At 49.4% G+C, this 27,773-nt stretch overlaps 1 protein-coding gene across 2 annotated transcripts in view; it reads left to right on the top strand.

The window, feature by feature from the left end:
- Positions 1-6,048: 6,048 nt before the first annotated feature.
- Positions 6,049-27,773, top strand: part of MSS51 (MSS51 mitochondrial translational activator) — a 31,615-nt gene continuing 9,890 nt past the window's right edge. The window contains exons 1-5 of one of the 2 annotated variants that reach the window (XM_081888029.1): positions 6,049-6,317; positions 15,271-15,483; positions 16,240-16,395; positions 23,427-23,551; positions 24,334-24,897. In XM_081888029.1, the coding sequence (XP_081744155.1) occupies positions 15,299-15,483; positions 16,240-16,395; positions 23,427-23,551; positions 24,334-24,897 (1,030 nt within the window). In that variant the 5' untranslated portion in view covers positions 6,049-6,317; positions 15,271-15,298. Of the gene's footprint in view, positions 6,318-15,260; positions 15,484-16,239; positions 16,396-23,426; positions 23,552-24,333; positions 24,898-27,773 lie in introns of both variants that reach the window. The other variant, XM_081888028.1, reaches the window with a different exon arrangement.

Here is a 27,773-nt window from a genome sequence, read left to right on the forward strand (position 1 = left end):
CTCTGGAGCTGGGCAGGTCTGTAACAAAGTCCAACGCTACCCTCTCCCATGGTTGCTGCGGTGTCTCCAGCGGTTCTAGCAATCCCGCCTGCTTCTGGTGCACTGGTTTGGACCTCTGGCAGATATCACACCTGGCGACGTAGTCCGCCACCTCTCCTCTCATCTGGGGCCACCAAAAGTCTCTAGCCACCAACTCTATCGTCTTTTCTTTGCCGAAATGGCCTGCACTAGGGGCGTCATGCAACTGTTGCAGAACCTTGGCTCGAAGATCGTCGGTGGGCACGTAAAGGGCACCCTTACGAGTCAAAAGTCCATCTTGTAATTGAAACTCATCGTTGTGTCGCGACCCTCCGCGTAGCTCCTCCATCTTAGACTGTGCAAACTGATCCCTTTGCAACGCGCGTCGCACCGCGTCCAGGTCGACTGCGATGGTAGCGCACGTCCACGCCTGCGGTGCGAAAATGTGCTTTGCTGCGATTGGAGCTGCTCCCTCCAAGTATTGCGGCTTTCGGGACAGCGCGTCTGCAATAACATTGGAGTCTCCTGGGATGTATTCTATTTTGAAGTCGAAATCCGCAAAGAACTCCGCCCAGCGCATGTGTCGCTGGGTCTGCAACTTAGCCGTCCGCCAATACTCTAAGTTCTTGTGATCCGTGCGGACCTGCACCGTGTGCTTGGCTCCTATTAAGAAGTGTCGCCACGCTTTGAAAGCTGCATGAATGGCCAACAACTCCCTGTCCCATATGGTATAATTGCGCTCCGTCTTGCTGAGCTTCCGGGAGTAGAACGCACCCGGTCGCCAGTTGCCTTGTGAATCCTCTTGCAAAAGAACGGCCCCAACCGCTCTATCTGACGCATCGGTCTCTACCCGCATGGGTCTGCCGGGATTCACGTGGAGCAGCTGCTCTTCGGAGGCGAAAAGACCCTTAAGCGTCCGGAAGGACCGCTCCGCTTGTTCGGTCCAGACGAACTTCTTCTTCTTGGAACTGAGGGTGTCAGTGATCGCCGCCGTCGCGTTCGCAAAACCTTTAATAAACTTGCGGTAAAAATTGGCAAAGCCGATGAACCTCTGGACCTCTTTCCGATTTCGAGGGCTTTTCCAGTCCAACAGCGCTTGAACCTTAGCCCTGTCCATGGCCAGTCCCTCGTCGGACAACTTGTAGCCAAGGAAATCAACCTCTCTGACATCAAACTGGCACTTTTCCAACTTGGCGTACAGCCTGTGTTCCTTCAGCCTCTGCAGGACCTCCCTCACGTCCTTATCGTGATCCTCCGGTGATTCCGAGAAAATCAGGATATCGTCGAGAAAGCAGACACACTTTTTGTAGAGGAGACCTGCTAGCACGTGGTGCATAAATGCTTGAAAAACGTGGCTGCCATTTTGGAGGCCGAAAGGCATGACTCTGTATTCGTATGTGCCCAGAGGGGTGAACATGGCGGTCTTCCACTCATCTCCTTTCCGGATGCGGATGAGATTGTAAGCTCCACGTAGGTCCAGCTTGGTGAAAATCTTGCCCCTCCTGACGGTCGCTAAAAGGTCGTCAATCTTGGGCATGGGGAAAGCTTTGGGCTTAGTCAAGCTGTTGATGAACCTGTAATCCACTATAAGCCTTTTTTGGGGCGTGTCCTTCTTCTTCACAAAGAAAACAGGGCTGCCTCCCGCTGCTTTAGATTCCTGGATGAAACCTCGCTTGAGGTTATGGTCTATGAACTCCCGAAGCTCTTGCATTTCGTCCTCCGACATGGAGTACAGCTTGGCAGCAGGCAATTGCGCCCCTGGCACTAAATCAATCGCGCAGTCGTAAGGTCTATGAGGCGGCAACTTGTCAGCTTCCTTCTCACAGAAAACCTCCAAGAATTCCTGGTACTTGTGAGGCACTGTTTGCACCATACCCAGATGCAATGGCTGCTCAGCTTCTCCTCCCTGATCGGTCTGAAAGCAATGCTGAGCACAATACGATGAACAAAAGTTGATCTGCCTCTGGTACCACGCAACCGCGGGACTGTGCCTCTCCAGCCAACTCATGCCTAACACGATGGGTGTGTCCGATAAGTGGGTGACATTGAAACTAATAAGCTCTCGATGGTTGCCAATCTGCATCATCATGGGAGGGGTTTGCTGCACCACTTGCCCCCCCAGCAACTTCCTGCCGTCCACCGTGACCACGTTCAGAGGCGTCGTTGCAGGCAGGAGCGCCATGTTGTGCTGCTTAACGAACTGCAGTCCCATGAAGTCGGCGTTGCTTCCCGAATCGATCGTTATTGGAACCTCGAGGAGTCTCCCATCAGGCAACTGGAGTGTTGCTGTGAGCAGAACTGCCGGTTTGGGAGGCAAAGGGTCCACGCTCTGCAGTGATGCTGGGGGCTTGTCTACAGATCCGCCTGGCTGAGCCCCAGTAGCTCTGCTTCCAGCCAGGCACTGTCGTTTCCCTGAAGCTGCTCCCCTGGTTGCACCTCTGCTGTTACAGTTGCCAGCGCTGCAGTGTGCTTCTGGAGCCTCTGGGGGCACTCTTTCGCCATATGGTGCGCACTGTCACAGATGTAACACTTCCTGGTTCCTCTAGGAGGCTTCGCTTTGGCTGCACCAGGGACAGGGCTCTGGGATGGCTTCTGAGCCCTAGCACCACCAATCTCCATTGGCTCCTCTCTGTCCTTCCCCATTGGCGAGGGGTGCGCACGGCTGAAGTCCCTGTGCACAAAAGGGAGAGTCCTTGCTTGCGCACGCGCTTGGGGCCCGTCCTCCTCATGCCACGGACGCCCCTCATGTCGAATTCCAAGAGCTAAAGCCCGTTGCACCACGTCTTCTAGGGTCTGGGGTCTGTCCCCCCTAGCGATCTCATCCTTGATGGGGGGGCTCAATCCCTCCCAAAAAAGATCTCTGACCGGTTTACTGTCCTTTGGCCAATCTAAGGCGGTGAGCAATGCAAAAAATTTAGAGTGGTATTGGCGCACAGTCGCTTTCCCCTGCCTCAGCCCGTGCATTTGACGGCGCGCAATGTCCACATCCACAGAGGATTGAAAACAAGAATCCATCGCTTTGATGAACGCAGTTGAATCGCGACGGGCCGGTCCATCTTCGCGCCACAAATTGCGTAGCCAAGCCCTGGCCTCCCCATGCAGGTGCGAAACAATGAACCCCACTCTCTCCTCCTCATCTTTAAAATCGTGACGGAGTAAGTGCAGTGCATATACAACGTCCGCTCTGAAATTGGGATAGTCTTGCAAGTTGCCATTAAAATGCGGAACTAGGGCACCCCCCCTCCGTCCAAGCGCAATGCCCTCCGCTCTGGATCCTGGGGCCCCCGCCTTGTCCGCGCGCTCCCACCTTGCCTGCAAATCCTGGCACGTCTTCTCCAAGTCGTCATTCTTCTTCTGCGAAGCAATGACTGCCGATGTGAGAGCGGTAACCTGATTCCGCAATGCAACCAGCTGCTCCTCAGCGCTCATGGCTGCTCCCGTTCGTGAGCTTCGCAAAAAAAAATTTTTGCTTTGAGAGAGGGGACTTACTGTCACGGCCACCCAGGTCTGGTCCCAGCTCACAAGAGACCTCACTCCGTTGCAGCTTATTTACAGGAAAAGTTTATTGAAGATTTCTGCTTCTCATACAGTTCAGCATTGTGGCCGTACGTCTGCCACGTTAGACCGCTGAAGTCCCCTCTGACTCCTCCCCTCTTCCGCACCAACTTAATAGCCTGGCTCTAGACCACCTCTTCCTCTCCTTTCTTTTCCGCAGGGTCTTCCTGCCCCCCTGGGTTCCCTCTCTCCGTGACTCGCCTGAGGCTGAATCCTCTGCCGCCTCCTCCCCCCTCTTTCTGGCTTTAGGGCCGGGCTCCTCCCCTGAGCTCTCTCCACTTCCGCGCGCCTCTACGTTTGAACTTGGCGCGCGTACGTTGCTGCTGACCCTTCTTTCGACCGCTACACCACCCCCTGCTCTGCTCTCCACCCTTTCCGGCTGAACACCCTGCTCCAACCCCCTCTCTCTGTTCTCTCCTAATCCTGCTCCCTCCGAGAGGCTGACGACTCCACCCCCTTTACTCCGTTCCGGCTGAGACGTCTCTTGCTTCCTCTGTCTTCCACTGGGCTCCTCTCCGCTTCTCCCTTCTCCTCCCCTTTGCTTGATTAAGGTAACCCCCTTTTGAGAATCCTCTGACTCGCTGCTCAGACTCGTGGATTCCCTCAGAATTCCGTCATCTTCTTCCTCATCCTTCTGCCCCTCCTCCCACTCGCTCTCCGTCTCCTCTGTCATCTCCTCCTCTCTCCCAGAAACCCTGACAATTATGTATCATCTCCCAGAAGGCCTTCACCTTCGGGCAGGTCCACCAGAGGTGTAAGAATGTCCCTTCCTCCTCTTTACATTTCCAACATTTGTTGTCAGACAGGTGATATATCTTTGCAAGCTTGACTGGGGTCATGTACCACCGGTATATCATTTTCATAATATTTTCCTTCAGGGCACTACATGCCGTAAATTTCATTCCGGTGTTCCATAACCTTTCCCAGTCTTCGAACATAATGTTGTGCCCCAAATCCTGTGCCCACTTTATCATGGAGGATTTAACAATCTCATCCTGTGTATTCCATTTAAGCAGCAAGTTGTACATTCTCGAAATTAACTTAGATTTTGGCTCTAGCAACTCTGTCTCTAATTTCGATTTTTCCTCCTGGAAACCCACTTTTTTGTCCGCTTTAAAAACTTCCTGGATTTGGGCATAATGCAACCAATCTCGCACCTTGTTTTTTAACTTTTCCATACTCTGCAACCTCCAATTATCTCCAATTTTTTCAATTATTTCCCAATATTTAGGCCAGTGGGCCTCCATATTGAGTCTTTTACGTGCTTTGGCCTCCATCGGTGAGAGCCACCTCGGAGTTTTACTCTCCAATAAGTCTTTATATTTTGACCAGACCATAAAAATTGCCCTTCTGACAATATGGTTTTTGAACAATCTATGAACTTTAACCTTGTCGTACCACAAATATGCATGCCACCCAAAAGCATTATCAAATCCTTCCAGGTCGAGGACATCGGTGTTCTCCAATAAAATCCAATCCTTCAACCAGCAGAGGGCTGCAGATTCATAATATAACCTCAAGTCCGGCAGGGCAAACCCCCCTCTTTCTTTCGCATCAGTTAGTATTTTAAACTTTATTCGGGGCTTTTTGCCCTGCCAGACAAATTTAGAAATATCCCTCTGCCATCTTCCAAAACATTCCACCTTGTCCACGATCTGGAGGGCCTGAAACAAAAATAACATTTTCGGCAATACATTCATCTTTATAGCAGCTATTCTACCCAACAAGGAAAGTTTCAGTCTTGACCATGTTTCCAAGTCTCTTTTAATCTCTGACCAACATTTCTCATAATTGTCCTTAAACAAATTCAAGTTTTTGGAGGTCAAGTACACCCCTAAGTACTTTACTTTTTTAACCACATTTAGTTCCGTTTCTTTTCTGAACTCCTCTATTTCAGTAGTTGTCAAATTTTTTGCTAGAACTTTAGTTTTTTGTTTATTCAGCTTAAATCCCGCCACCCGACCAAAGTCAGAAATTAATTCTAACGCTCTTTTAGTACTAGAGGCTGGCTCCTGTAATGTTAATACCAGGTCATCTGCGAATGCTTTCAGTTTGGGAAGCTGGGTGCTTTAAATGTTTGGTATGGATTTGACATATGGTGTGGAAAGGACCAAGTCTGACTGAGCAAGCAGGCATGCTGCTGCTGAACAAGGCTGTTTGTAGAGAGAAAGAGCAATAGAGGGCTCTTGCATCAGTTCCTACCACGGATCTTCACTGACCATCTGTCAGGGATTATTCAGCTGTGATTCCTTCATTGCAGGGGGTTGGACTAGATGACCCTAGGGATCCCTTTCAACTCTTCAGTTCTAGGATTCTGTGCCCATAGAGCATTACAGCTTTCGCCTTTCTCACAATAACCCCAACAAGGCGAGTGTATATGATTTCTCCCTTTTTACACATGGGAGAAGCCACAACTGTGAAAAGTAGTTTGGTGGTGGTAGTTGGAGTGTGGGCCTCTTGTAGTGTCCTCTATTTTCCTGTGGGGGGCAGCTGGCTCATTACGATCCTGATACTGTACAAACTTTTGAGCAATTGAGAAAGCTCAGTTCAACACCCCCCCCCATCCCTCCTGTCCGTTTGGAAGGAGTCCTCCTTCCTAGTCAAGATCTGGAACTGCCTGCAGGATATTCTTAGACTGAGATTTTCTTCCTGGCATTTCTGCAGTTGGAGCCTGAGAGCAATACTGGAGAATTCAAGGGATATTTGCAGCAGAGGAAGAATCCAGCTGCAGAGACGTCTAGCAGGTAAATTTCCCTTACTGCGCATTGATCTTTAAATTTAGCCTATTGACTTTCTCTGGTTTTCTCAGAACTTGCTCTCACAACATTTTTACCTCCTTGCACATTGTTGCTGCCCTGAGTCCTTCTGCCTCCAACCCAACGGCTGACCCCAATCAACTTTTCACAATCTCTATGCCCTGTGCTCCTCCAACAATTTCAATTTAACAGGAATAATCCCTGTTACCTCTCTCCCTGGGGTGGGGTGGGGGTTAATTGCTACTCCTATTTTGCCTTTGGAATATCTTTAATAAATGCCCGTTAAGGTTTTTATTTGTATACACACACACATGTCCCTGCAAGTGGGTTCAGCCTAGGGATGGTGTCGCGCGCGCTCTCTCTGTTTTAAAAAAATATTTTTTAAATTGCGAACACGTAAATACATCAAATATACATAAATAAAACTAAAAAGAAAAATAGAGACTATAAAAAGAAAAAAGAAACAGAACAAAGAATAAAAAAATAGAAAGATAGATAACAAATTTCAGAAAATAAAAAATAAAAATAAATATTTTCATATCAACTTCTACATAGGGAGTTCAAGCTTTTTTTAAACAGCTTCGGCTTGGCTCCTTATTTCATATCTCTTGACTTCTTGCTATCGATGAACGTACTTGTAAATCAATTTTTTTCCAGATAACTGTATTCAAATGGTAAATCTTGGAGAGACAGTCTGACTGTCACTGACACTCACTGAGGGATGGTGTGTCTCTTAACTGTAGCAGTGGCAGACCTTGGGGTCTCAATTTTCAGCAGCGCCCTGTGCGACGCCAACATTCAGTGCCCCCTTCAGTGCCTCTCGCCCTCCACTCTACGGCGCCCCCTGTTGCATGCCCAAGGCTCCGTGCTCAGTTCAACTGAACCGGTTGCGCCCCCCTAAATCCGCCTCTGACTGTAATGCAGATGGATCTAAATGCACATACAGAAAACCACAATTGTTCGAGTAATTGTTCTTCTTGTACTGCAATTAACCTTCATTAAAGATATTTTTGCAGCCCCAGTAACTATAAGTAATTTTTGTTAGCTACCTTTATTTCTGTTTTGTCCAACAGAACTTTACTCCTGCTTCTCTATCCAAGGACATATAAATGTAACATCCAGAAAAGGAGTTGCAGCAAGTTTTTCTATTGCGTACGGAGCCAAGCTTCCTCTTGCTAGTGCAAAATAAATGGCAGGCATGCCTGCCAGCTAACGAGATACTTGCGCAGTTGTCAGTCTTACCCCTTTTCTCCACCTGCCCTTTTAAATTCATTTTGTTCATTCACAGAAATATTCATTTGACGGATCACAAATCACAGTGTGCTGGATGGATGGGTATTTTTTCTCAGCATAAGGCAGCTGCGTGTCTAATCTTATTGTATAGAAAGGCCCATATATTAATTATTCCTGTCTCCATCGTTCTGTATTTGGGCACCTCCAGACTGTCTGTGTTTTGTGGGAGGGGCTCAAGGGCACACTGGGAAATCTAGCTTTGTGCAAATAGAGTGAAGCAAATGGACTTCCTCCCATTTGAAAAGTGATGGGGAAATGCATTGAAATGTGTGGGAAGAGTAAATGACTGGCAGGAAGACATAAACAACCCCAACAGACAGGTGCTCTGTTGCAACAGATCCACTTCTTGTTTAAAAAGGAGAAAGAGGACATTTTGCAGTTAGAAAAGCAATGGGGAAATGCACCGAAAAAGGTGAGACGAACGTGTGATTACTGGGAAGACTCGTAAACTACCCCTCAAGAAAATCAGGATGAATGCAGGAACAGGATGAATGCTCACTGTCGCATGACCACTACACAAACAAATCAAAACAAATGTTCATTAAAGACTAGATGTAATCCAAGCTTTTGTTTGCATAAACTTTATGCAAACAAATCAGGATGAATGCTTAATAAATAGGTCATCTGGAGGAGCCCTTCTCTGCTCACAGCTTTTTGCTGTATATCTTGATTTGACTTCAGTAGCCATGTGTCTAAATTTGAAAATGACAGCTTTTCTCTTTGAAGGGTCGTCAGAGGAGAGTCTGGAGCTGTCCAGGCCAGGTCCAGTTTAAAGAGGCTGATCCACACCATGCAGCATATTCAACACATATCTGAAGCGTGTGACATTCCCCCAAAGAATACTGGGAACTGTGATTCCTATACACACAGAACTACAATTTCCAGCACCTATAGCATACTAAAGTTCCCGGTATTTGGGGGTGGCGGGGGTCAAGTGCTTTAAATGTGTGTTGAATATGCTTTAAATGTATAGTGTGAATCTTCTCATAAGAGGAGGGCGGGCTTAAAGTTGCCCATCAACAGATCTCACCTGGACAGCAGGCAATCAACTCACCTGGTCACAGTTTCTTCCACTAGGCTGAGATGAAGTGCATTTCTGTTTCAATTATAAAAATTCTTTCTGAATTTGCGTCAATACCTCTCAATCAGAGTATACAGTGGTACCTCTGGTTACGTACTTAATTCGTTCTGGAGGCCCATTCTTAACCTGAAACTGTTCTTAACCTGAAGCAACACTTTAGCTAATGGGGCCTCCTGCTGCTGCCGCGCCGCCGGAGCATGATTTCTGTTCTCATCCTGAAGCAAAGTTCTTAACCCAAGGTACTATTTCTGGGTTAGCGGAGTCTGTAACCTGAAGTGTACGTAACCTGAAGTGTATGTAACCACTGTACAACTATTCTGCAGATCCATGCCCACTTTTACTCTCCTCTCCCTTTTTGCATGATGCCTAAATGTTTGGCAAATGACTGCTGGATTCCCCCTCCTGAAAAGCACTGGCCTTCCTGTATAAGGTGAGCTGGGGAGACCTCCTAGCTCCCTGTGCAGCCCTCAATTAATGGGGTGCCTTTTGTATCTGTTCACCCCCTGTCCTGCCCCTCCCAGCTCTGTTCGCCAGCCAGTTGGCCAGCTCCAGGGAAGGCACAGGACTGGAATAGCATTGCTATCTCATCCTTGTTGGCAGAGCCTGCTTTTTTGTCATCTTGGTCTCTGACATTTGAGTGTGTCTTCTTCCCCCATCCCCTGTCTCTGGCTCCAGCTACCCTTAACTTATCTCCTTCATTCCCCCGCCAAATAAAGTATTCCGCAAGGGCACCTCTTGGGTATGTGCAAATTTAGAGCAGAGTTTCCTCAAACTTGGTTCCCCAGCTGTTGTTGGACTACAACTCCCATCATCCATGACCGCTGGTCCTGCTAGCTAGGGATGATGGGAGCTGTAGTCCCAAAAGCAACCAAAGTTTGGGAAATCCTGGTTTAGAAGAAAAGGCAAGTAGGAGGGGACGTGATCAAATTTTATAAAGCTATGCATGGTGTGGATGAAGTGGACAGAGAAAGGTCTTTCCTCCCTCTCTCATGACACTAGAACTCGTGGACATCCAATGAAGCTGAATGTTGGAAGATTCAGGAGAGAAAAAAGAAAGTACTCCTTCAGGCAGTGCATGGCTAAACTGTGGAACTCCCTGCCACAGGAGGCAGTGATGGCCACCAACCTGGTTGGCTTTAGAAAAGGATTGGGCATACCCATGGAGGATAAGGCTATCAGTGGCTACTAGTCATGATGGCAGTGCTCTGCCTCCATGGTTGGAGGCTGTAATGCTTCTGAAAACCAGTTGCTGGAAACCCCAGAAGGGGAGAGGGCTCTTGTGCTAGGGTCCCGCTTGTCAGTTTACCAGAGGCATCTTGGTGGCCAGTATTAGAAGAAGAAGAAGAGTTTGGATTTGATATCCCGCTTTATCATTACCCTGAGGAGTCTCAAACTGGCTAACATTCTCCTTTCCCTTCCTCCGCCACAACAAACACTCTGTGAGGTGAGTGGGGCTGAGAGACTTCAGAGAAGTGTGACTGGCCCAAGGTCACCCAGCAGCTGCATGTGGAGGAGCGGGGAAGTGAACCCGGTTCCCCAGATTATGAGTCCACCGCTCTTAACCACTACATCACACTGGCTCAATGAGCACGATGCTGGGCTAGATGGGCCACTGGCCTGATCCAACAGGCTCTTCTTATGTTCTTAAAGAACCCTGAGGATTGTAGCTCTGTGACGGGTAAGCTGAAGGTTTCTCTGAGCGAAGCCATGTGTTTAAACATGCTATGAATGTATGGGGTGTGTGGAGCCTTAAGCTATCCAGCTGAAACAGAATGTAGAGCCGGGAAAGGAAATCGTCTTCTTTCCTTTGTAAATAGTATTTATTAAAGTTTTAAAGGTTACAAAAAGTAAAAGTAAAAACACCATATTAAACAAAAACAAAACAACACATCACAATAAGAAAAAAAAGAAAGAAAAAGAAAAAGGAAAAACTTTGTAAAGCCAAAACGCGGCGGTGTAGAAGATAATAAACAGACGGCGATGACAGGAGCTCTATCCAAGGGTATCAGAGAAAATCCCTTGCTCAATTAAAGAGCCAGAGGAATTTCAAGAGGTGTGTTATGAGCTGAAACCTGGCCTGTAGCATTGGCTCCAAGTTGTGCCTCTATGTGCCTCTCTCTTTGAGAGATTGTTGTTTTCTGTCAACTGAGAGAGAAGGGGATGATGGCTGTCTAACGAGAATGCAGGGGACCGTCAGGGTAGCAGCACCAAACCAGCTGCCTGGAATTAAATGATCCTGTTTATCATGAGCGCAAGTGAAGTTCCCCCAATTAAAAACCACTTAGACCTGGCAGAGGGACAGGCAGTCAAACTCAATCCAGGGGCTCAGCTACGCAGAGCATTTTTATAAGTCCACATTTCAGGCCGTAGCTGCCTGCAAGAGAGATCGTGGGCAGGTCCGCACCACATATTTAAAGCATGTTCCGCACACATTTAAAGCATGCAGCTTTCTCACAAGGAATCCCGGGAAATAGTTTCACCTGCACAGAGCTACAGTTCCCAGCGCCCTTTGCAAACTACAGTACCCAGGATTCCTGAAGGGGTGGAATGAAGTGCTTTAAGTATATGGTGTGAATCTGTCCAATATCTGTCTCTTTTATTAAAATTTATATATCGCATGAATGTTAAAATAAAAAATCAAAAACGGATAAGAAAGAGAATAAAACAATGAAATTATCAGTAAAAGCAGTTCCAAACAACTATTTGCAACATTCAAAGAATAACTAAAATAAGCTAAAAACAAGCTTAAAACACCTGTCAACATTCTACCTGCCTGGGTAGGCTTGCCTGAACAAAAATGTTTTTAGCATGTGCTGCAAAGAGTACAGTGAAGGTGCCTGCCTGGTGTCAATAGACTGGGAGTTCCAAGGTGTGGGAGCTGCCACAGTAAAAGATAAATTTATTACAAATGCAGAACAGGTATTATCTTACACCTGTAACAGGGCCAGTTCTGTCAATTGAAGTGGTCAACTGGGCACATAGGTAAAAGGTAAAGGTAAAGGACCCCTGGACTGTTAAGTCCAGTCAAAGGCGACTATGGGGTTGCGGCGCTCATTTGCTTTCAGGCCAAGGGAGCCGGCGTTTGTCCACAGACAGCTTTCCAGTTCATGTGGTCAGGATGACTAAATCACTTCTGGCGCAACGGAACACCGTGATGGAAATTAGAGCACAAGGAAATGCTGTTTACCTTCCCGCCGGAGCAATACCTATTTATCTACTTGCACTGGCAAGCTTTCGAACTGCTAGGTTGGCAGGAGCTGGGGCAGAGCAACGGGAGCTCACTCTGTCACTGGGATTTGAACCACCGACCTTCTAATCGGCAAGCCCAAGAGGCTCAGTGTTTTAGACCACAGCGCCACCCACACATATGGGGTAGCCAACTGGCACCAAGTTGTTTAGGGCTTTATATGCTAATAGTAACACCTTGGGCAATAACTGACTCAGAATATCTGGCTGCACACACTATTACTATTTAAAAAAATAAATAAATCTGTGATAAATAGAATATCTGAGCCAAAATGAACGGGGTGGGGGTTGTTCTCCCTGAAATTTCAGCACTGCAGCTCCTCCGATTTTTGCACATTCTTAGCTGTCTCCCTTGGGGGTTACACACACCCCGCCTGAACTCTGGCAACAACAATCACACAAAAAAACATGTTACAGGGTTCGACCTCAACTCCGCCAGCCACCGCTGCCTCTGAGCTCCTTGTAAGCAGGCTGACAAACCATCGGATGAAAGGTGCCGTATCAAGTGAATATCAGTTGTGGTGTCACTGGTTGCTGGTTTTTCTGGCTGGGGGCCAGGCGAATGCCTTGCTCTCAATCTGATCCTGCCCATCCTCCAGTGGGTATCATATAATGATGGGATGATTTACTGGAGCAGGTGTGAGGCTGAAAAGAAGAGGCAGGCCTGTTAGCCGGCGGAGAATGTATTCGCAGCTAACCTCAGGGAGACTCATCCGCTTGCTTCGTGAACATACCATGCCAGGTCAGAGGAAGAAAAAAAGAAAGGGGAATCATAGAACTGCAGAGTTGGAAGGGAAGCCCAAAGGGCATCTATTACAACCCCCTGCAATGCTGGAAAAAATGATAGCCGCATCAAAATCGCAGGTCCCTGGCCCCACCAGATATCTATTCATATAGAGCATTTGTAGCCCATTCCTAAGTCAGAAGGTCTGGGTTACATGCAGTCACTGAAAACAGGGCAGTCCCTGCCCACAGGATTGCAATCCAAACAGCATGACACACAAGGAGAAGGGAAGACGAGAAAAAGCAAACTCAGGTGCCAATTCTTAAATAGTCATTCTTACAATGGTCTCCTGGCATTGAAACAGCTCAGGGGCAGGAGGCGCCTGGTGGAGCTGATCTTTGAGCAAAGCCACTCATCTCTCCCACTGAGGCAGCCTGATGGAATCAGCAGGCTATGTATTAAGGCCAAAGGACTACAAGGGGAGGAGGAACAGATTATATGTTTCCTCTGAGGCTTTCAGTCACTTAATGAAGAGGCATGCACAGCCAACACAAGCAGGATTTAACCCCAGCTCAGCTGCTGACCAGTACAGGTTAAATCCTGCTGGGAAAAGAGGTGCCTCTGAGGGTAAAAAGCAGCCTCAAAGAAACTCCTGCTTTTTGCAGACATTGGTTGTGTTACAGGGAACCAGGCAGAGGGTTTTCTCAGTAGTGGCGCCCACCCTGTGGAACACCCTCCCATCAGATGTCATGGAAAAAAACAACTATCTGACTTTTAGAAGACATCTGAAGGCAGCCCTATTTAGGGAAGTGTTTAATGTTTTATTGTATTTTTAATATTCTTTTGGGAGCCACCCAGAGTGGCTGAGGAAACCCAGCCAGATGAGCAGGGTATAAATAAATTATTATTATTATTATTATTATTATTATTATTATTATTATTAGTAGTAGTAGTAGTAGTAGTAGTAGAGAAAGGAGTGCTTTCCCAGTCCTATGATCAGTGTTTCTTTCATGTGATGTCATAATGATGTCATCTGATTGACAGAGTGGGCAACCCCGGCCACCTGTCACGTTTGGGCCATGTGGTTCGTCCTGATAAGGATGGTCTGGCCCATGGAGCCAAACCCTTTCCACACCCCTGACCTGATCTGAGTTGCAGAGCTATACTCCTTTCCCAGGAGGCAAAGGAGCTAGAGAGTCCCAAATGAGCCAATGGACAGAGATAGCTTTGCTATCTCATTTTGCTAGGTGGGGTTTCTCTTGCGCTTGATCCGGAAGCTGCAGTTAGTGCAGAATGCTGCAGCCAGATTGCTGACAGGAGTGAGACTCTGTCAGCGTATAATACCTCTGCTCGGTGACCTGTACTGGTTGCTGACTTCCTACTGGGCTAGGTACAAGATGTTACTATTAGTATATAAAGACCTTAACTTGGGAACAACTTACCTGTGAGATTGCCTTACCCCATGTATGCCCAGTTTGCTGAACTGGCACTATTACAGGTGCCACATAATACTCAGTCCACATTTGTAAGAAACTGGTCTTTCAGTGCAGCAGTACACAAACTTTGGAACTCCCTGCCTATTGATATCAGGCAGGCACCTTCACTTCAGTCTTTTCAGCACGTGCTAAAAATATTTTTGTTTAGGTAGGGCTATCCAGATATGCAGAATGTTTTAACCTGGGTTGTTTTTATTTCAGCTTATTGTTGATTTCAATTACTTTTGAATGTTTTACATAGTCCTTTTAAACTGTTTCTTAACTGATACTTTTATTGTTTCATTCTTTTCTCAAAGCGCTTTCTAGTTATCGTTGCAATCAAGCATTATATAAATTTTGCAAAATAAATAAAAATAAAATAAATTCTGTCCCACACCCCAGAACGTGGGACGCGGGTGACGCTGTGGGTTAAACCACAGAGCCTAGGACTTGCCAATCAGAAGGTTGGCGGTTCGAATCCCGGCGACGGGGTGAGCTCCCGTTGTTCAGTCCCAGCTCCTGCCAACCTAGCAGTTCGAAAGCACGTCAAAGTGCAAGTAGATAAATAGGTACCGCTCTGGCGATAAGGTAAACGGCGTTTCCATGCGCTGCTCTGGTTCGCCAGAAGCGGCTTAGCCATACTGGCCACATGGCAAGCTGTATGCTGGCTCCCTCGGCCAATAAAGCAAGATGAGCGCCGCAACCCCAGAGTCGTCCACGACTGGACCTAATGATCAGGGGTCCCTTTACCTTTACCACCCCAGAACAGACAGGTGGGATGTAAAGGAAGGATAGGGTAATAGGAAAGGGAGCTCAAGCAGCTGAGACACAAAGCCTGTTGACCCATTTTGATGAAACATGTGGTACAGTCCTCCTGTTTTCCTGTGTCTCTCACCACCATAGCACACTTTGCCCCTTGACTGAGGCATCTCAGCCTTTTGCATTGTTGGACCTGGCTGCTTTTTGGCTCTGGCGTCACCTACTGTTGGGCTCCCTGCCTTGCATCCTACCGTTCCCAACGGGCTCCAGGCACCACCGCCTTGCTGTAGCTTCTTCCTGGAAGATGACCCATAAATACAGAAATAGGTATAAATAAAAACCTTCTTTTACAGATTGATTCAGATTCTGGATCCTCCAACAACCCCCAAAGATGGCTCACAGGAACAAAGCTGGGGCTTCCAAAGCCAGCCGCGCCAAAAAGACTCCCAAGGAGACGCCAGTTGTTACAGGACCCAATATGGACTCTCTGGGTTTCCTGGCTATGGATAGCAACGTCCCAGGTTTGTCGCAGGTCATCCTTCAAAAACTCAACATGAAGAGCTACGATGACTACAGGTGAGGTTTGTTGGTAAACGTAGGTGGGGGTGATATTCCAGAGGATGCTGAAAATCCTGGTTTTGGGTGTGTGTGTTGATAGCTTCACAGAAGGTGTTAGGATCCAGGCCTGCAAGTGAGAATCTGCACTCTGGGAACCAGGAGATGTTCATTCCAAGACTGGGAGCTGAAATATGAGCCTTAGTAAGATGGTGGGGGGGGGGGTATCTCTTTAGCCTCATACATGCCAACTGATCCTGCTCATCATGGGCCATGCTGATTTCCTGATCCCTAATAAATCACTATCCACATTTATTTTGGCCTTTTGAGAATGCCTTGTTAAACATTTTGCTTTTGTTAAGAGTGAGATACAAGCTTTCTTGTTTTTCAGGTTTCTGCTTCCTCTGCAGAGTCTCTAGCCCAGTCTTCCCCAGGCTGGTGCCAGCCAGATGTTTTGGACCACAAAACCACAGTCCACAGTCACAAGCAGCATGTTCCACAATGCACAACCGAACCCCTAATCCTAAAAAAAGACAGAAAGAATAAAAAATACAGTACATCCCCATTCACCTAACATTCTGGCAGCTGAATGAACAGTTTTGGTATGGTGTTGCTACAAGTTTTCTTTTTGAGAACAAACTTAGTTAAAGAAAGAAAGAAGCCTTGCTGATATTTATTTGTATATTTAGAGCATTTGTTCACTGCTAGGTGCCCAGAATAAGCTCACCTACAACTGATTAAAACAAGAGGATCACTGTTTGTGCTGTTTCTTCACAGGTCTGCAGTGGAAGGCAGAAAACTGTGCACAGATTTTGGCATCCGGTCCTATTTTGAGATGTTCCAGAAAATGGAGGACACTTTCAAGTTTTGTGTTGAGTGCAAGAAGCTTCCGGAGTCAATGCCTGATCCTAAAAGCCTGCGGCGCTGCAAAAGGTTAAAAAATAATAATAGAACTGTTAATCAACGAAATAAATCCTAGATCAGGAGAGCCTTTGGCCCTCTGGATATTTCTGAACTGCAACTCCCACCATCCCTTGCTGTTGACCTTCCTTGCTGGGGCTGGTGGGAGTTGTAGCTCAACAACATATGGAGGGCCAGATGACATTTTTAAGCATAATACATCAAGCAAATAAATGTTCATGTGACCAAACCAGGAAACTATGGCTGCCTGCTTTGGAACTGTCACGGCCACCCAGGATGGGTCCCAGCTCACAAGAGACCTCACTCCGTTGCAGTTTATTTACAGGAGAAGTTTATTGAAGATTTCTGCTTCTCATACAGTTCAGCATTGTGGCCGTACGTCTGTCACGTTAGACCGCTGAAGTCCCCTCTGACTCCTCCCCTCTTCCACACCAACTTAATAGCCTGGCTCTAGACCACCTCTTCCTCTCCTTTCTTTTCCGCAGGGTCTTCCTGCCCCCCTGGGTTCCCTCTCTCCGTGACTCGCCTGAGGCTGAATCCTCTGCCGCCTCTTCCCCCCTCCTTCTGGCTTTGGGGCCGGGCTCCTCCCCTGAGCTCTCTCCACTTCCGCGCGCCTCTACGTTTGAACTTGGCGCGCGTACGTTGCTCCTGACCTTTCTTTCGACCGCTACACCACCCTTTGTTCTGCTCTCCACCCTTTCCGGCTGAACACCTTGCTCCAACCCCCTTTCTCTGTTCTCTCCTAATCCTGCTCCCTCCGAGAGGCTGACGACTCCACCCCCTTTACTCCGTTCCAGCTGAGACGCCTCTTGCTGCGTCTGTCTTCCACTGGGCTCCTCTCCGCTTCTCCCTTCTCCTCCCTTTTGCTTGATTAAGGTAACCCCCTTTTGCGAATCCTCTGACTCGCTGCTCAGACTCGTGGATTCCCTTAGAATTCCGTCATCTTCTTCCTCATCCTTCTGCCCCTCCTCCCACTCGCTCTCCGTCTCCTCTGTCATCTCCTCCTCTCTCCCAGAAACCCTGACATCCATCCCCCCCTCGAAGCCCCCCCTTCCCCCCTCCCGCTCGCCGGGTGCAGGTTGAGGAAAACGTGGTTCTTCCGGGGTCGGTTCAGGATACAGGTTGTCCACTTCAACGTTCTCCTCTGGCAGCTCCGTATATGTGTGTTCGAACTCGGGTTCCCCACCCAAAGACATCACAGTCTCTTCCTCCATCACTGTTTCTCCTGGCGCTGCCTGCCAAGGACCTACCATCCATCTCTGACTCCATGCCTCCCTTGGCTGATCCACCCACCAACAAGGGCTTGTCTCCTCCCCCCCCAGTCTCGGATCCCTGGTCGGGCTTGTTTCGGGCGTATGGCCCTCGGGCGAGGAGAAACCCTCGAACGTGCTGTCCGACAAAGTGGGCGTGAAAAGCCAATCATCAAAATACTCCTCGGGCATGGGCTTGTGCGGAAAAAGTGCATGGAACTCCTCCTTCAACAGGGGTTCGTCCAACGCGTAACCCGGCACCCAGCTATTGGCAGAGGCCGGAGTGCCTTCCCTGGCGAGAAAATATTCAACTCCCTCCTCCCCCCATCTCGAGTCCAGTATCTCTGTGACCTCGTTAAGAGGTTCTGGTCTTGGCGATTCCCCCCTCTCAGGCGCCCTCCTACGTGGCTCTGGGGGTGCTCCTGACTCTTGAAACCTGTGTGGGGTTTTGTAGGGAGTGAGCACCGACCTATGAAAGACCGGGTGCACCCTGGAACCCTCCGGAAGGGCTAGACGAAAAGCCACCGGATTGATCTTAGCCTCAACTTGATATGGCCCTAGCTGCCTGTGTCCTAACTTCTTCTTGGCCAATGACCTGGCCGGCATCGCGTGGGCTGCTAACCACACCCAGTCCCCAACCTGGATGTCCTCTCCCGCCCTCCTGTGCTTATCGGCCTGCACCTTATACGCCTGTTTTGCCAGCTCCAAATGTCTCCGCAGCTCCTCGTGCACCTCTTGCAACTCCGCTGCAAACTGGTCGGCATCTTGAGGCCCCCCCCCTCCTGGTGCCGCAAATCTCGGGAAGGTCCTGGGATGACGGCCATTGTTCGCGAAGAAAGGCGTCACCCCGGTGGATGCGTGTTTCGTGTTGTTGTAGGCGAATTCAGCCATCGGCAGATAGTCCACCCACGCCGCAGGTCGCTGGTTGGCGTAGCACCGCAGGTACTGCTGCATGATCGCGTTGACCCTCTCCGCTTGACCGTTGGTTTGTGGATGCCTCGCCGATGTCAGGTTGATTTTGACGTGCAAGATGCCCAGAAGCTTTCGCCAGAAAGTGGAAACAAACTGGCGCCCCCTGTCGGACAAGACGGACTGCGGAAGTCCATGCACTCTGAAGACGTGATCGATGAAGAGCTTTGCGGTCTGTTCTGCCGTCGCCACCTTGGCACAAGGGATGAAGTGCGCCATCTTGGTGAACAAGTCCACCACCACTAACACCGCCGTCTTACCTCTGGAGCTGGGCAGGTCTGTAACAAAGTCCAACGCTACCCTCTCCCACGGTTGCTGCGGTGTCTCCAGCGGTTCTAGCAATCCCGCCTGCTTCTGGTGCACTGGTTTGGACCTCTGGCAGATATCACACCTGGCGACGTAGTCCGCCACCTCTCCTCTCATCTGGGGCCACCAAAAGTGTCTAGCCACCAACTCCATCGTCTTCTCTTTGCCGAAATGGCCTGCACTAGGGGCGTCATGCAATTGTTGCAGAACCTTGGCTCGAAGCTCGTCGGTGGGCACGTAAAGGGCACCCTTACGAGTCAAAAGTCCATCTTGCAATTGAAACTCATCGTTGTCTCGCGACCCTCCGCGTAGTTCCTCCATCTTAGACTGTGCAAACTGATCCCTTTGCAACGCGCGTCGCACCGCGTCCAGGTCGACTGCGATGGTAGCGCACGTCCACGCCTGCGGTGCGAAAATGTGCTTTGCTGCGATTGGAGCTGCTTCCTCCAAGTATTGCGGCTTTCGGGATAGCGCGTCTGCAATAACATTGGAGTCTCCTGGGATGTATTCTATTTTGAAGTCGAAGTCCGCGAAGAACTCCGCCCAGCGCATGTGTCGCTGGGTCTGCAACTTAGCCGTCCGCCAATACTCTAAGTTCTTGTGATCCGTGCGGACCTGCACCGTGTGCTTGGCTCCTATCAAGAAGTGTCGCCACGCTTTGAAAGCTGCATGAATGGCCAACAACTCCCTGTCCCATATGGTATAATTGCGCTCCGTCTTGCTGAGCTTCCGGGAGTAGAACGCACCCGGTCTCCAGTTGCCTTGTGAATCCTCTTGCAAAAGAACGGCCCCAACCGCTCTGTCTGACGCATCGGTCTCTACCCGCATGGGTCTGCCGGGATTCACGTGGAGCAGCTGCTCTTCGGAGGCGAAAAGACCCTTAAGCGTCCGGAAGGACCGCTCCGCTTGTTCGGTCCAGACGAACTTCTTCTTCTTGGAACTGAGGGTGTCAGTGATAGCCGCCGTCGCGTTCGCAAAGCCTTTAATAAACTTGCGGTAAAAATTGGCAAAGCCGATGAACCTCTGGACCTCTTTCCGATTTCGAGGGCTTTTCCAGTCCAACAGCGCTTGAACCTTAGCCCTGTCCATGGCCAGTCCCTCGTCGGACAACTTGTAGCCAAGGAAATCAACCTCTCTGACATCAAACTGGCATTTTTCCAACTTGGCGTACAGCCTGTGTTCCTTCAGCCTCTGCAGGACCTCCCTCACGTCCTTATCGTGATCCTCCGGCGATTCCGAGAAAATCAGGATATCGTCGAGAAAGCAGACACACTTTTTGTAGAGGAGACCTGCTAGCACGTGGTGCATAAATGCTTGAAAAACGTGGCTGCCATTTTGGAGGCCGAAAGGCATGACTCTGTATTCGTATGTGCCCAGAGGGGTGAACATGGCGGTCTTCCACTCATCTCCTTTCCGGATGCGGATGAGATTGTAAGCTCCACGTAGGTCCAGCTTGGTGAAAATCTTGCCCCTCCTGACGGTCGCTAAAAGGTCGTCAATCTTGGGCATGGGGAAAGCTTTGGGCTTAGTCAAGCTGTTTATGAACCTGTAATCCACTATAAGCCTTTTTTGGGGCGTGTCTTTCTTCTTCACAAAGAAAACAGGGCTGCCTCCCGCTGCTTTAGATTCCTGGATGAAACCGCGCTTGAGGTTATGGTCTATGAACTCCCGAAGCTCTTGCATTTCGTCCTCCGACATGGAGTACAGCTTGGCAGCAGGCAGTTGCGCCCCTGGCACTAAATCAATCGCGCAGTCGTAAGGTCTGTGAGGCGGCAACTTGTCAGCTTCCTTCTCACAGAAAACCTCCAAGAAGTCCTGGTACTTGTGAGGCACTGTTTGCACCATACCCAGATGCAACTGCTGCTCGGCTTCTCCTCCCTGATCGGTCTGAAAGCAATGCTGAGCACAATACGATGAACAAAAGGTGATCTGCCGCTGATACCACGCAACCGCGGGACTGTGCCTCTCCAGCCAACTCATGCCTAACACGATGGGCGTGTCCGATAAGTGGGTGACATTGAAACTAATAAGTTCTCGATGGTTGCCAATCTGCATCAGCATGGGAGGGGTTTGCTGCACCACTTGCCCCCCCAGCAACTTCCTGCCGTCTACCGTGACCACGTTCAGAGGCGTCGTTGCAGGCAGGAGCGCCATGTTGTGCTGCTTAACGAACTGCAGTCCCACGAAGTCGGCGTTGCTTCCCGAATCGATCGTTATTGGAACCTCGAGGAGTCTCCCATCAGGCAGCTGGAGTGTTGCTGTGAGCAGAACTGCCGGTTTGGGAGGCAAAGGGTCCACGCTCTGCGGCGATGCTGGGGGCTTGTCTACAGATCCGCCTGGCTGAGCCCCAGGAGCTCTGCTTCCAGCCAGGCACTGTCGTTTCCCTGAAGTCGCTCCCCTGGTTGCACCTCTGCTGTCACAGTTGCCAGTGCCGCAGTGTGCTTCTGGAGCCTCTGGGGGCACTCTTTCGCCATATGGTGCGCACTGTCACAGATGTAACACTTCCTGGTTCCTCTAGGAGGCTTCGCTTTGGCTGCACCAGGGACAGGGCTCTGGGATGGCTTCTGAGCCCTAGCACCACCAATCTCCATTGGCTCCTCGCTGTCCTTCCCCATTGGCGAGGGGTGCGCACGGCTGAAATCCCTGTGCACAAAAGGGAGAGTCCTCGCTTGCGCACGCGCTTGGGGCCCGTCCTCCTCGTGCCACGGACGTCCCTCATGTCGAATTCCAATAGCTAAAGCCCGTTGCACCACGTCTTCTAGGGTCTGGGGTCTGTCCCCCCTAGCGATCTCATCCTTGATGGGGGGGCTCAATCCCTCCCAAAAAAGATCTCTGACCGGTTTACTGTCCTTTGGCCAATCTAAGGCGGTGAGCAATGCAAAAAATTTAGAGTGGTATTGGCGCACAGTCGCTTTCCCCTGCCTCAGCCCGTGCATTTGACGGCGCGCAATGTCCACATCCACAGAGGATTGAAAACAAGAATCCATCGCTTTGATGAACGCAGTTGAATTGCGACGGGCCGGTCCATCTTCGCGCCACAGATTGCGTAGCCAAGCCCTGGCCTCCCCATGCAGGTGCGAAACAATGAACCCCACTTTCTCCTCCTCATCTTTAAAATCGTGACGGAGTAAATGCAGTGCATACACGACGTCCGCTCTGAAATTGGGATAGTCTTGCAAGTTGCCATTAAAATGCGGAACCAGGGCACCCCCCCGCCGGCCAAGCGCAATGCCCTCCGCTCTGGATCCTGGGGCCCCCGCCCTGTCCGCGTGTTCCCACCTTGCCTGCAAATCCTGGCACGTCTTCTCCAAGTCGTCATTCTTCTTCTGCGAAGCAATGACTGCCGATGTGAGAGCGGTAACCTGATCCCGCAGTGCAACCAGCTGCTCCTCAGCGCTCATGGCTGCTCCCGTTCGTGAGCTTCGCAAAAAAAAAATTTTTTTGCTTTCAGAGAGGGGACTTACTGTCACGGCCACCCAGGATGGGTCCCAGCTCACAAGAGACCTCACTCCGTTGCAGTTTATTTACAGGAGAAGTTTATTGAAGATTTCTGCTTCTCATACAGTTCAGCATTGTGGCCGTACGTCTGTCACGTTAGACCGCTGAAGTCCCCTCTGACTCCTCCCCTCTTCCACACCAACTTAATAGCCTGGCTCTAGACCACCTCTTCCTCTCCTTTCTTTTCCGCAGGGTCTTCCTGCCCCCCTGGGTTCCCTCTCTCCGTGACTCGCCTGAGGCTGAATCCTCTGCCGCCTCTTCCCCCCTCCTTCTGGCTTTGGGGCCGGGCTCCTCCCCTGAGCTCTCTCCACTTCCGCGCGCCTCTACGTTTGAACTTGGCGCGCGTACGTTGCTCCTGACCTTTCTTTCGACCGCTACACCACCCTTTGTTCTGCTCTCCACCCTTTCCGGCTGAACACCTTGCTCCAACCCCCTTTCTCTGTTCTCTCCTAATCCTGCTCCCTCCGAGAGGCTGACGACTCCACCCCCTTTACTCCGTTCCAGCTGAGACGCCTCTTGCTGCGTCTGTCTTCCACTGGGCTCCTCTCCGCTTCTCCCTTCTCCTCCCTTTTGCTTGATTAAGGTAACCCCCTTTTGCGAATCCTCTGACTCGCTGCTCAGACTCGTGGATTCCCTTAGAATTCCGTCATCTTCTTCCTCATCCTTCTGCCCCTCCTCCCACTCGCTCTCCGTCTCCTCTGTCATCTCCTCCTCTCTCCCAGAAACCCTGACAGGAACCAATCAGTATATTAAGCTACAAATTGTTTTAGGATCCAAAGCAGGCAACCATTGTTTCCCAGCCAGATGAACCAGGAAACTATGGCTAAGGAGATGCTTCCTGGCTTCACTGTGGTTCCTGCAAAGGGGAAGAGCAAAGTGGCTACAAGCAAAGGCTCGCTCATATCCCAAGTCGAGATATGATCGTCCAGATATAGGCAGTGAATAAAGATCACTTCTTGCTATGGATATTGAAGCCAGTGGGGTCTGGTAGGCTGAACCTTTTGGCAACCTTCCTTCCAGGTGCCAGAATGTCTATTACTGTGGCTCAGAATGCCAGCGAGCCAACTGGCCCACACACAAAAAGGTCTGCAAGAAGCTGAAACTGGTGGCTCTCGACCGACTAGTGGAATGGCTTGTTTTCACAGGTAAGCCTGCTATGGGCATGAGATTCAGTGCTGGTGTATTTTTTCCCCTCTGCCCTCTCTCAGTTGCTCTGTTAGTGTATCTTCACTGGCAGAATGGCTCTACAGAGTGTTCAGTCATGGCTGCGGCCATTCTGATGTGCCACCTGCATTGCGGGGCTTCCACCGAATCCTTTGCTGGCCAATCTTCAGAATCAGGTTATGCTCTTTAAAGGTAAAGGTAAAGGTACCCCTGCCCGTATGGGCCAGTTGTGTCCGACTCTAGGGTTGTGCACCCATCTCACTTAAGAGCCCGGGGGCCAGTGCTGTCCGGAGACACTTCTGGGTCACGTGGCCAGCATGACGAAGCTGCTCCGGCGAGCAAGCACCAACGCAGCACACAGAAACGCCGTTTACCTTCCCGCTATAAAGCGGTACCTATTTATCTACTTGCACTTAAGGGTGCTTTCGAACTGCTAGGTGGGTAGGAGCTGGGACCGAAAGACGGGAGCTCACCCCGCCGCGGGGCTTCGAACCACCAACCATGCGATCGGCAAGCCCTAGGCGCTTCCCATGTCCCATGTTATGCTCTTTATTCATTCATTAATCAGTTTCCAATTAAAGAAAAACAACTCCACCTGACAATAAACTATGAAAAAATACAACGTGTATTACAGCAGGCAGACTTAAAGGTTGGGCAAGGGCACCTTAACAAAGCACAAACCAATGAATCCCAAGGCCCACTAGGAACCCAAAAGTCTACCAGTCAATCTGAAGCTTTTCTTCCACTGTGATTCTTCCGACAGGTGACATCCCTTTCCCCACAAGCCCCTGGACGAAGAGAATCCTGGAGGTGAGAGGCTGGGAGGACTACTTCTCGATGCAGGACGGTCTAGAGGAGAAGCTCAGCAATATCATGACTGGCCGTTACATGAACATCCTCTGGGCTAATGCTGGGAAGCCAAAGCCGGAGGAGGCGGAGCTCCTGGAATCTGTCAAGCGGGTGATGACGGACTTTGTGTCCAGGCCAGCCACCATTGGCTTGGGGCTGTGCCTGTTCCACCTCGACCCCTACGCCAAGCCTATCACGGTGCACGTGGTTGGAGCTTCCCACGTAGAGACTCTGAATGCCCGGGTGACAGACTACGATGAGCTCTCCCGCATGTTTCCAAAGCACCAGGGCATCGAGGTGGTGATGGTGGGCGTTGACGTGGTAGATGGGCCCATCATGAGGCCGCCGTTGGTGGCTTTCGGGCCCCGGGAACGAGTCTACCTCAGCAGCTACAAGGGCCTTTATCACGACTTCTGGGAATCGCAGGTGGAGAACCAGCAGGCTGCTCGGCCTGACATCGTGGTTGGCTTCCACCCAGGTATGTCATTCCATTGTCCCTTCCCTGTAGCTCAGTGGTGGAGCTTCTGTTTGCGTGCAGAAGGTTCCAGCTTCAATCCCAGTCATCTCTGGATAGGAATCCTGGAAACAGTAATGAAATATACTCAGAGTCAAGAGTGGATTTCATGCTCTTTATTCAGCTCATAGTGGTGAGGAGGAATGAATGTTTCCCCAAAGTATTTGCTTTATATACATTATTTAAACAATGGGCTGCACGTGATTGGCTAATTCCGGAATTTTCTTGTAGGCCAATCAGGTTGTGGATTCACTTCCATCTGGAGCTGGATTGGGTGGCTCCTGCAGACCAATCATACTGCTGCATTGTTCTAGGACCAATCAGACTGCTACATTTTGGATCCTATTCAACTCAGTACATAACAAGTAACTTGCTAAGGATGCTGGGAATTTAACTTTGCGAGGGGTAAACTCCAGCTCCCAGAATTCTTTGCAGTGGGAGGGATCCTGCTTTAAATGTATGGTGTGTTGGAGCCCTTCCCATTACAAATGGTGCGTGAAGCCTTTAGCTACCCTCTTTAGCTGGTCTTTTGCGTTTGTGGACCCAGCAGAGAGAAAGGGAGAGAGAAGGAGTTTCAGAAATCCTTGTTTATGCTAATGCACTGTTAGGATCATCCCTAAATCCGTCTGTGAGCTACTGGAAATGGAATGCAGTAAATGGCAACAGAGAGATCCAAGTATTTTATCTGTAGGTGAACAATGCCAGCAAACCGACAGCCTTAAGAGCAGTTGTCCATCTCCACCCCAATGGGAATAAGAACCTACCCCCACTTGCATTTTTTGATCTGTTTGCTAGCTTGGCTTGGAACGCAGGGAACTTTACATTAGAATCAGCTAATTGCCTTTGAAGCCCAGTGCTGTCAGAAGCAAGGGGAGGAAACTTCTGGCCAGCAGGGCAAATTAAGCCCAACACAGATCCCATGGGCTGTTTCCGCCAAACTGTTTCCACCAGCCCTATACCTGGTGTCACATTTTGCTGCTTTCGTAAAATTGCTCTAATTTTATTGATGTTATTCTTAGGGGTGGAAGGATCTGCCCCCTTTGGTTCTCTAGGTTTCTCATTTTTCGAATCTCAAATTCAGCCTCTACAGCTCTTTAACACAGCTCTCCCTCTGGGAGTTCTCACCGTCAGTGACTCTCTGAGGTCTCCAGCAGAGAAGAGTCCCCACCCCCTCACCAGCTGCCATCGGATCTTTTTAACAGTCTGTACTAGTGATTGAACCTGAGACCATTTGCTTGCAAAGCAGGTGCTCTGTCACCAAACTACTCTCCCTTCCCAATTTGGAAGGGGGGGTGGGGTTCCCAAGGGTGAAGACATGTGTAATCTTTTTTGAGCAGTGGGGCCATTATGGAAGTGCCCTTAAGAAACCAAACATACTGCTTCCTCTGCACCATAGAGCTCTAGGTGTGGGGTGGAAGACTATCTAGTCCCACAAATAGAGGCTGGTGGCCATCAACTAGAGTTGCCATACGTACAGAATATTCCAGACATACCGTGGTACCTCAGGTTACAGACACTTCAGGTTACAGACTCTGCTAACCCAGAAATAGTACCTCGGGTTACGAACTTTGCTTCAGGATGAGAACAGAAATTGTGCTCCAGCGGCAGCAGGAGGCCCCATTAGCTAAAGTGGTGCTTCAAGTTAAGAACAGTTTCAGGTTAAGAACGGACCTCCGGAACAAATTAAGTACTTAACCCAAGGTACCACTGTATCCGGAATACTGCTGTCTCTAGCAGTGTCTGGGCGAAAATTGGTAAAATGTTCAGGAAAATCCAGATGCCTGGCAGCCCGTGTCGGCAGTGCCATTTTTTGCCTATTTTCCATAAAAAAATGCTCAGAAACAGCAATTCTTTTGCCCCAAAAAGCTCAACAACTTTCCTGTCTGGAATTCACATAATCGTAGAATTCTACAGTTGGAAGGAAACCCGAGGATCATCTAGTCCAGGCATAGGCAATCTCAGCCCTCCAGATGATTTGGGACTACAACTCCCATGATCTCTAGCTAACAGGATCAGTGGTCAGGGATCATGGGAGTTGTAGTCCCAAAACATCTGGAGGGCCAAGTTTGCCTATGCCTGATCTAGTCCAACTCCCTGCAATGCAGGAATCTCAACAAAGGCATCTATGACCGATGGCCATCTGACCTCTGCTTAAAAACCTCCAAGGAAGAAGAGTCCACCACCTCCCAAGGGAGACCATCCCACTGTCAAACAGCTCTTACTTTCAGAAAGTTTTTTTCCTGATGTTTAATCGGAATCTCCTTTCTTGTACCTTGAAGCCATTGGTTTGAGTCCTACCCTCCAGAGCAGGAGAAAACAAGCTTGTTCTGTCTTCCATGTGACAGCCCTTGAGATATCTGAAGCTGGCTATTTTCAAATATTCCTAAGGCTGTACTTTGCTTTAAACTGTTTTCATGCTGTATAAATTGTTGTGTGACCTGCCCTGGGACCTGTGGGCGAAAGGCAAGTAATAAATCAAATCATTACAGTGGTACCTGGGGTTACAGCCGCTTCAGGTTACAGACTCCGCTAACCCAGAAATAGTAACTTGGGTTAAGAACTTTGCTTCAGGATGAGAACAGAAATTGTGCAGTGGCGGTGCAGCGGCAGCATGAGGCCCCATTAGCTAAAGTGGGGCTTCAGGTTAAGAACAGTTTCAGGTTAAGAACGGACCTCCAGTGAAAAGAAGGAGAAGATCTTGGAGAAAATAAGAGAAGGAGAGAGAAAACTGAGATCCAGGCCTAAATCGAAGGAAGTATTGAGAGAAGTGAAGTTTTTCCAGGCACAATATTCGAAACTGATAAATCAAGAGGTGGAATGGAAAATTAAACAAATGAAAC

The sequence above is a fragment of the Podarcis melisellensis genome (assembly GCF_964234715.1).
Source record: "Podarcis melisellensis genome assembly, chromosome: 14".
Taxonomy (NCBI): domain Eukaryota; kingdom Metazoa; phylum Chordata; class Lepidosauria; order Squamata; family Lacertidae; genus Podarcis; species Podarcis melisellensis.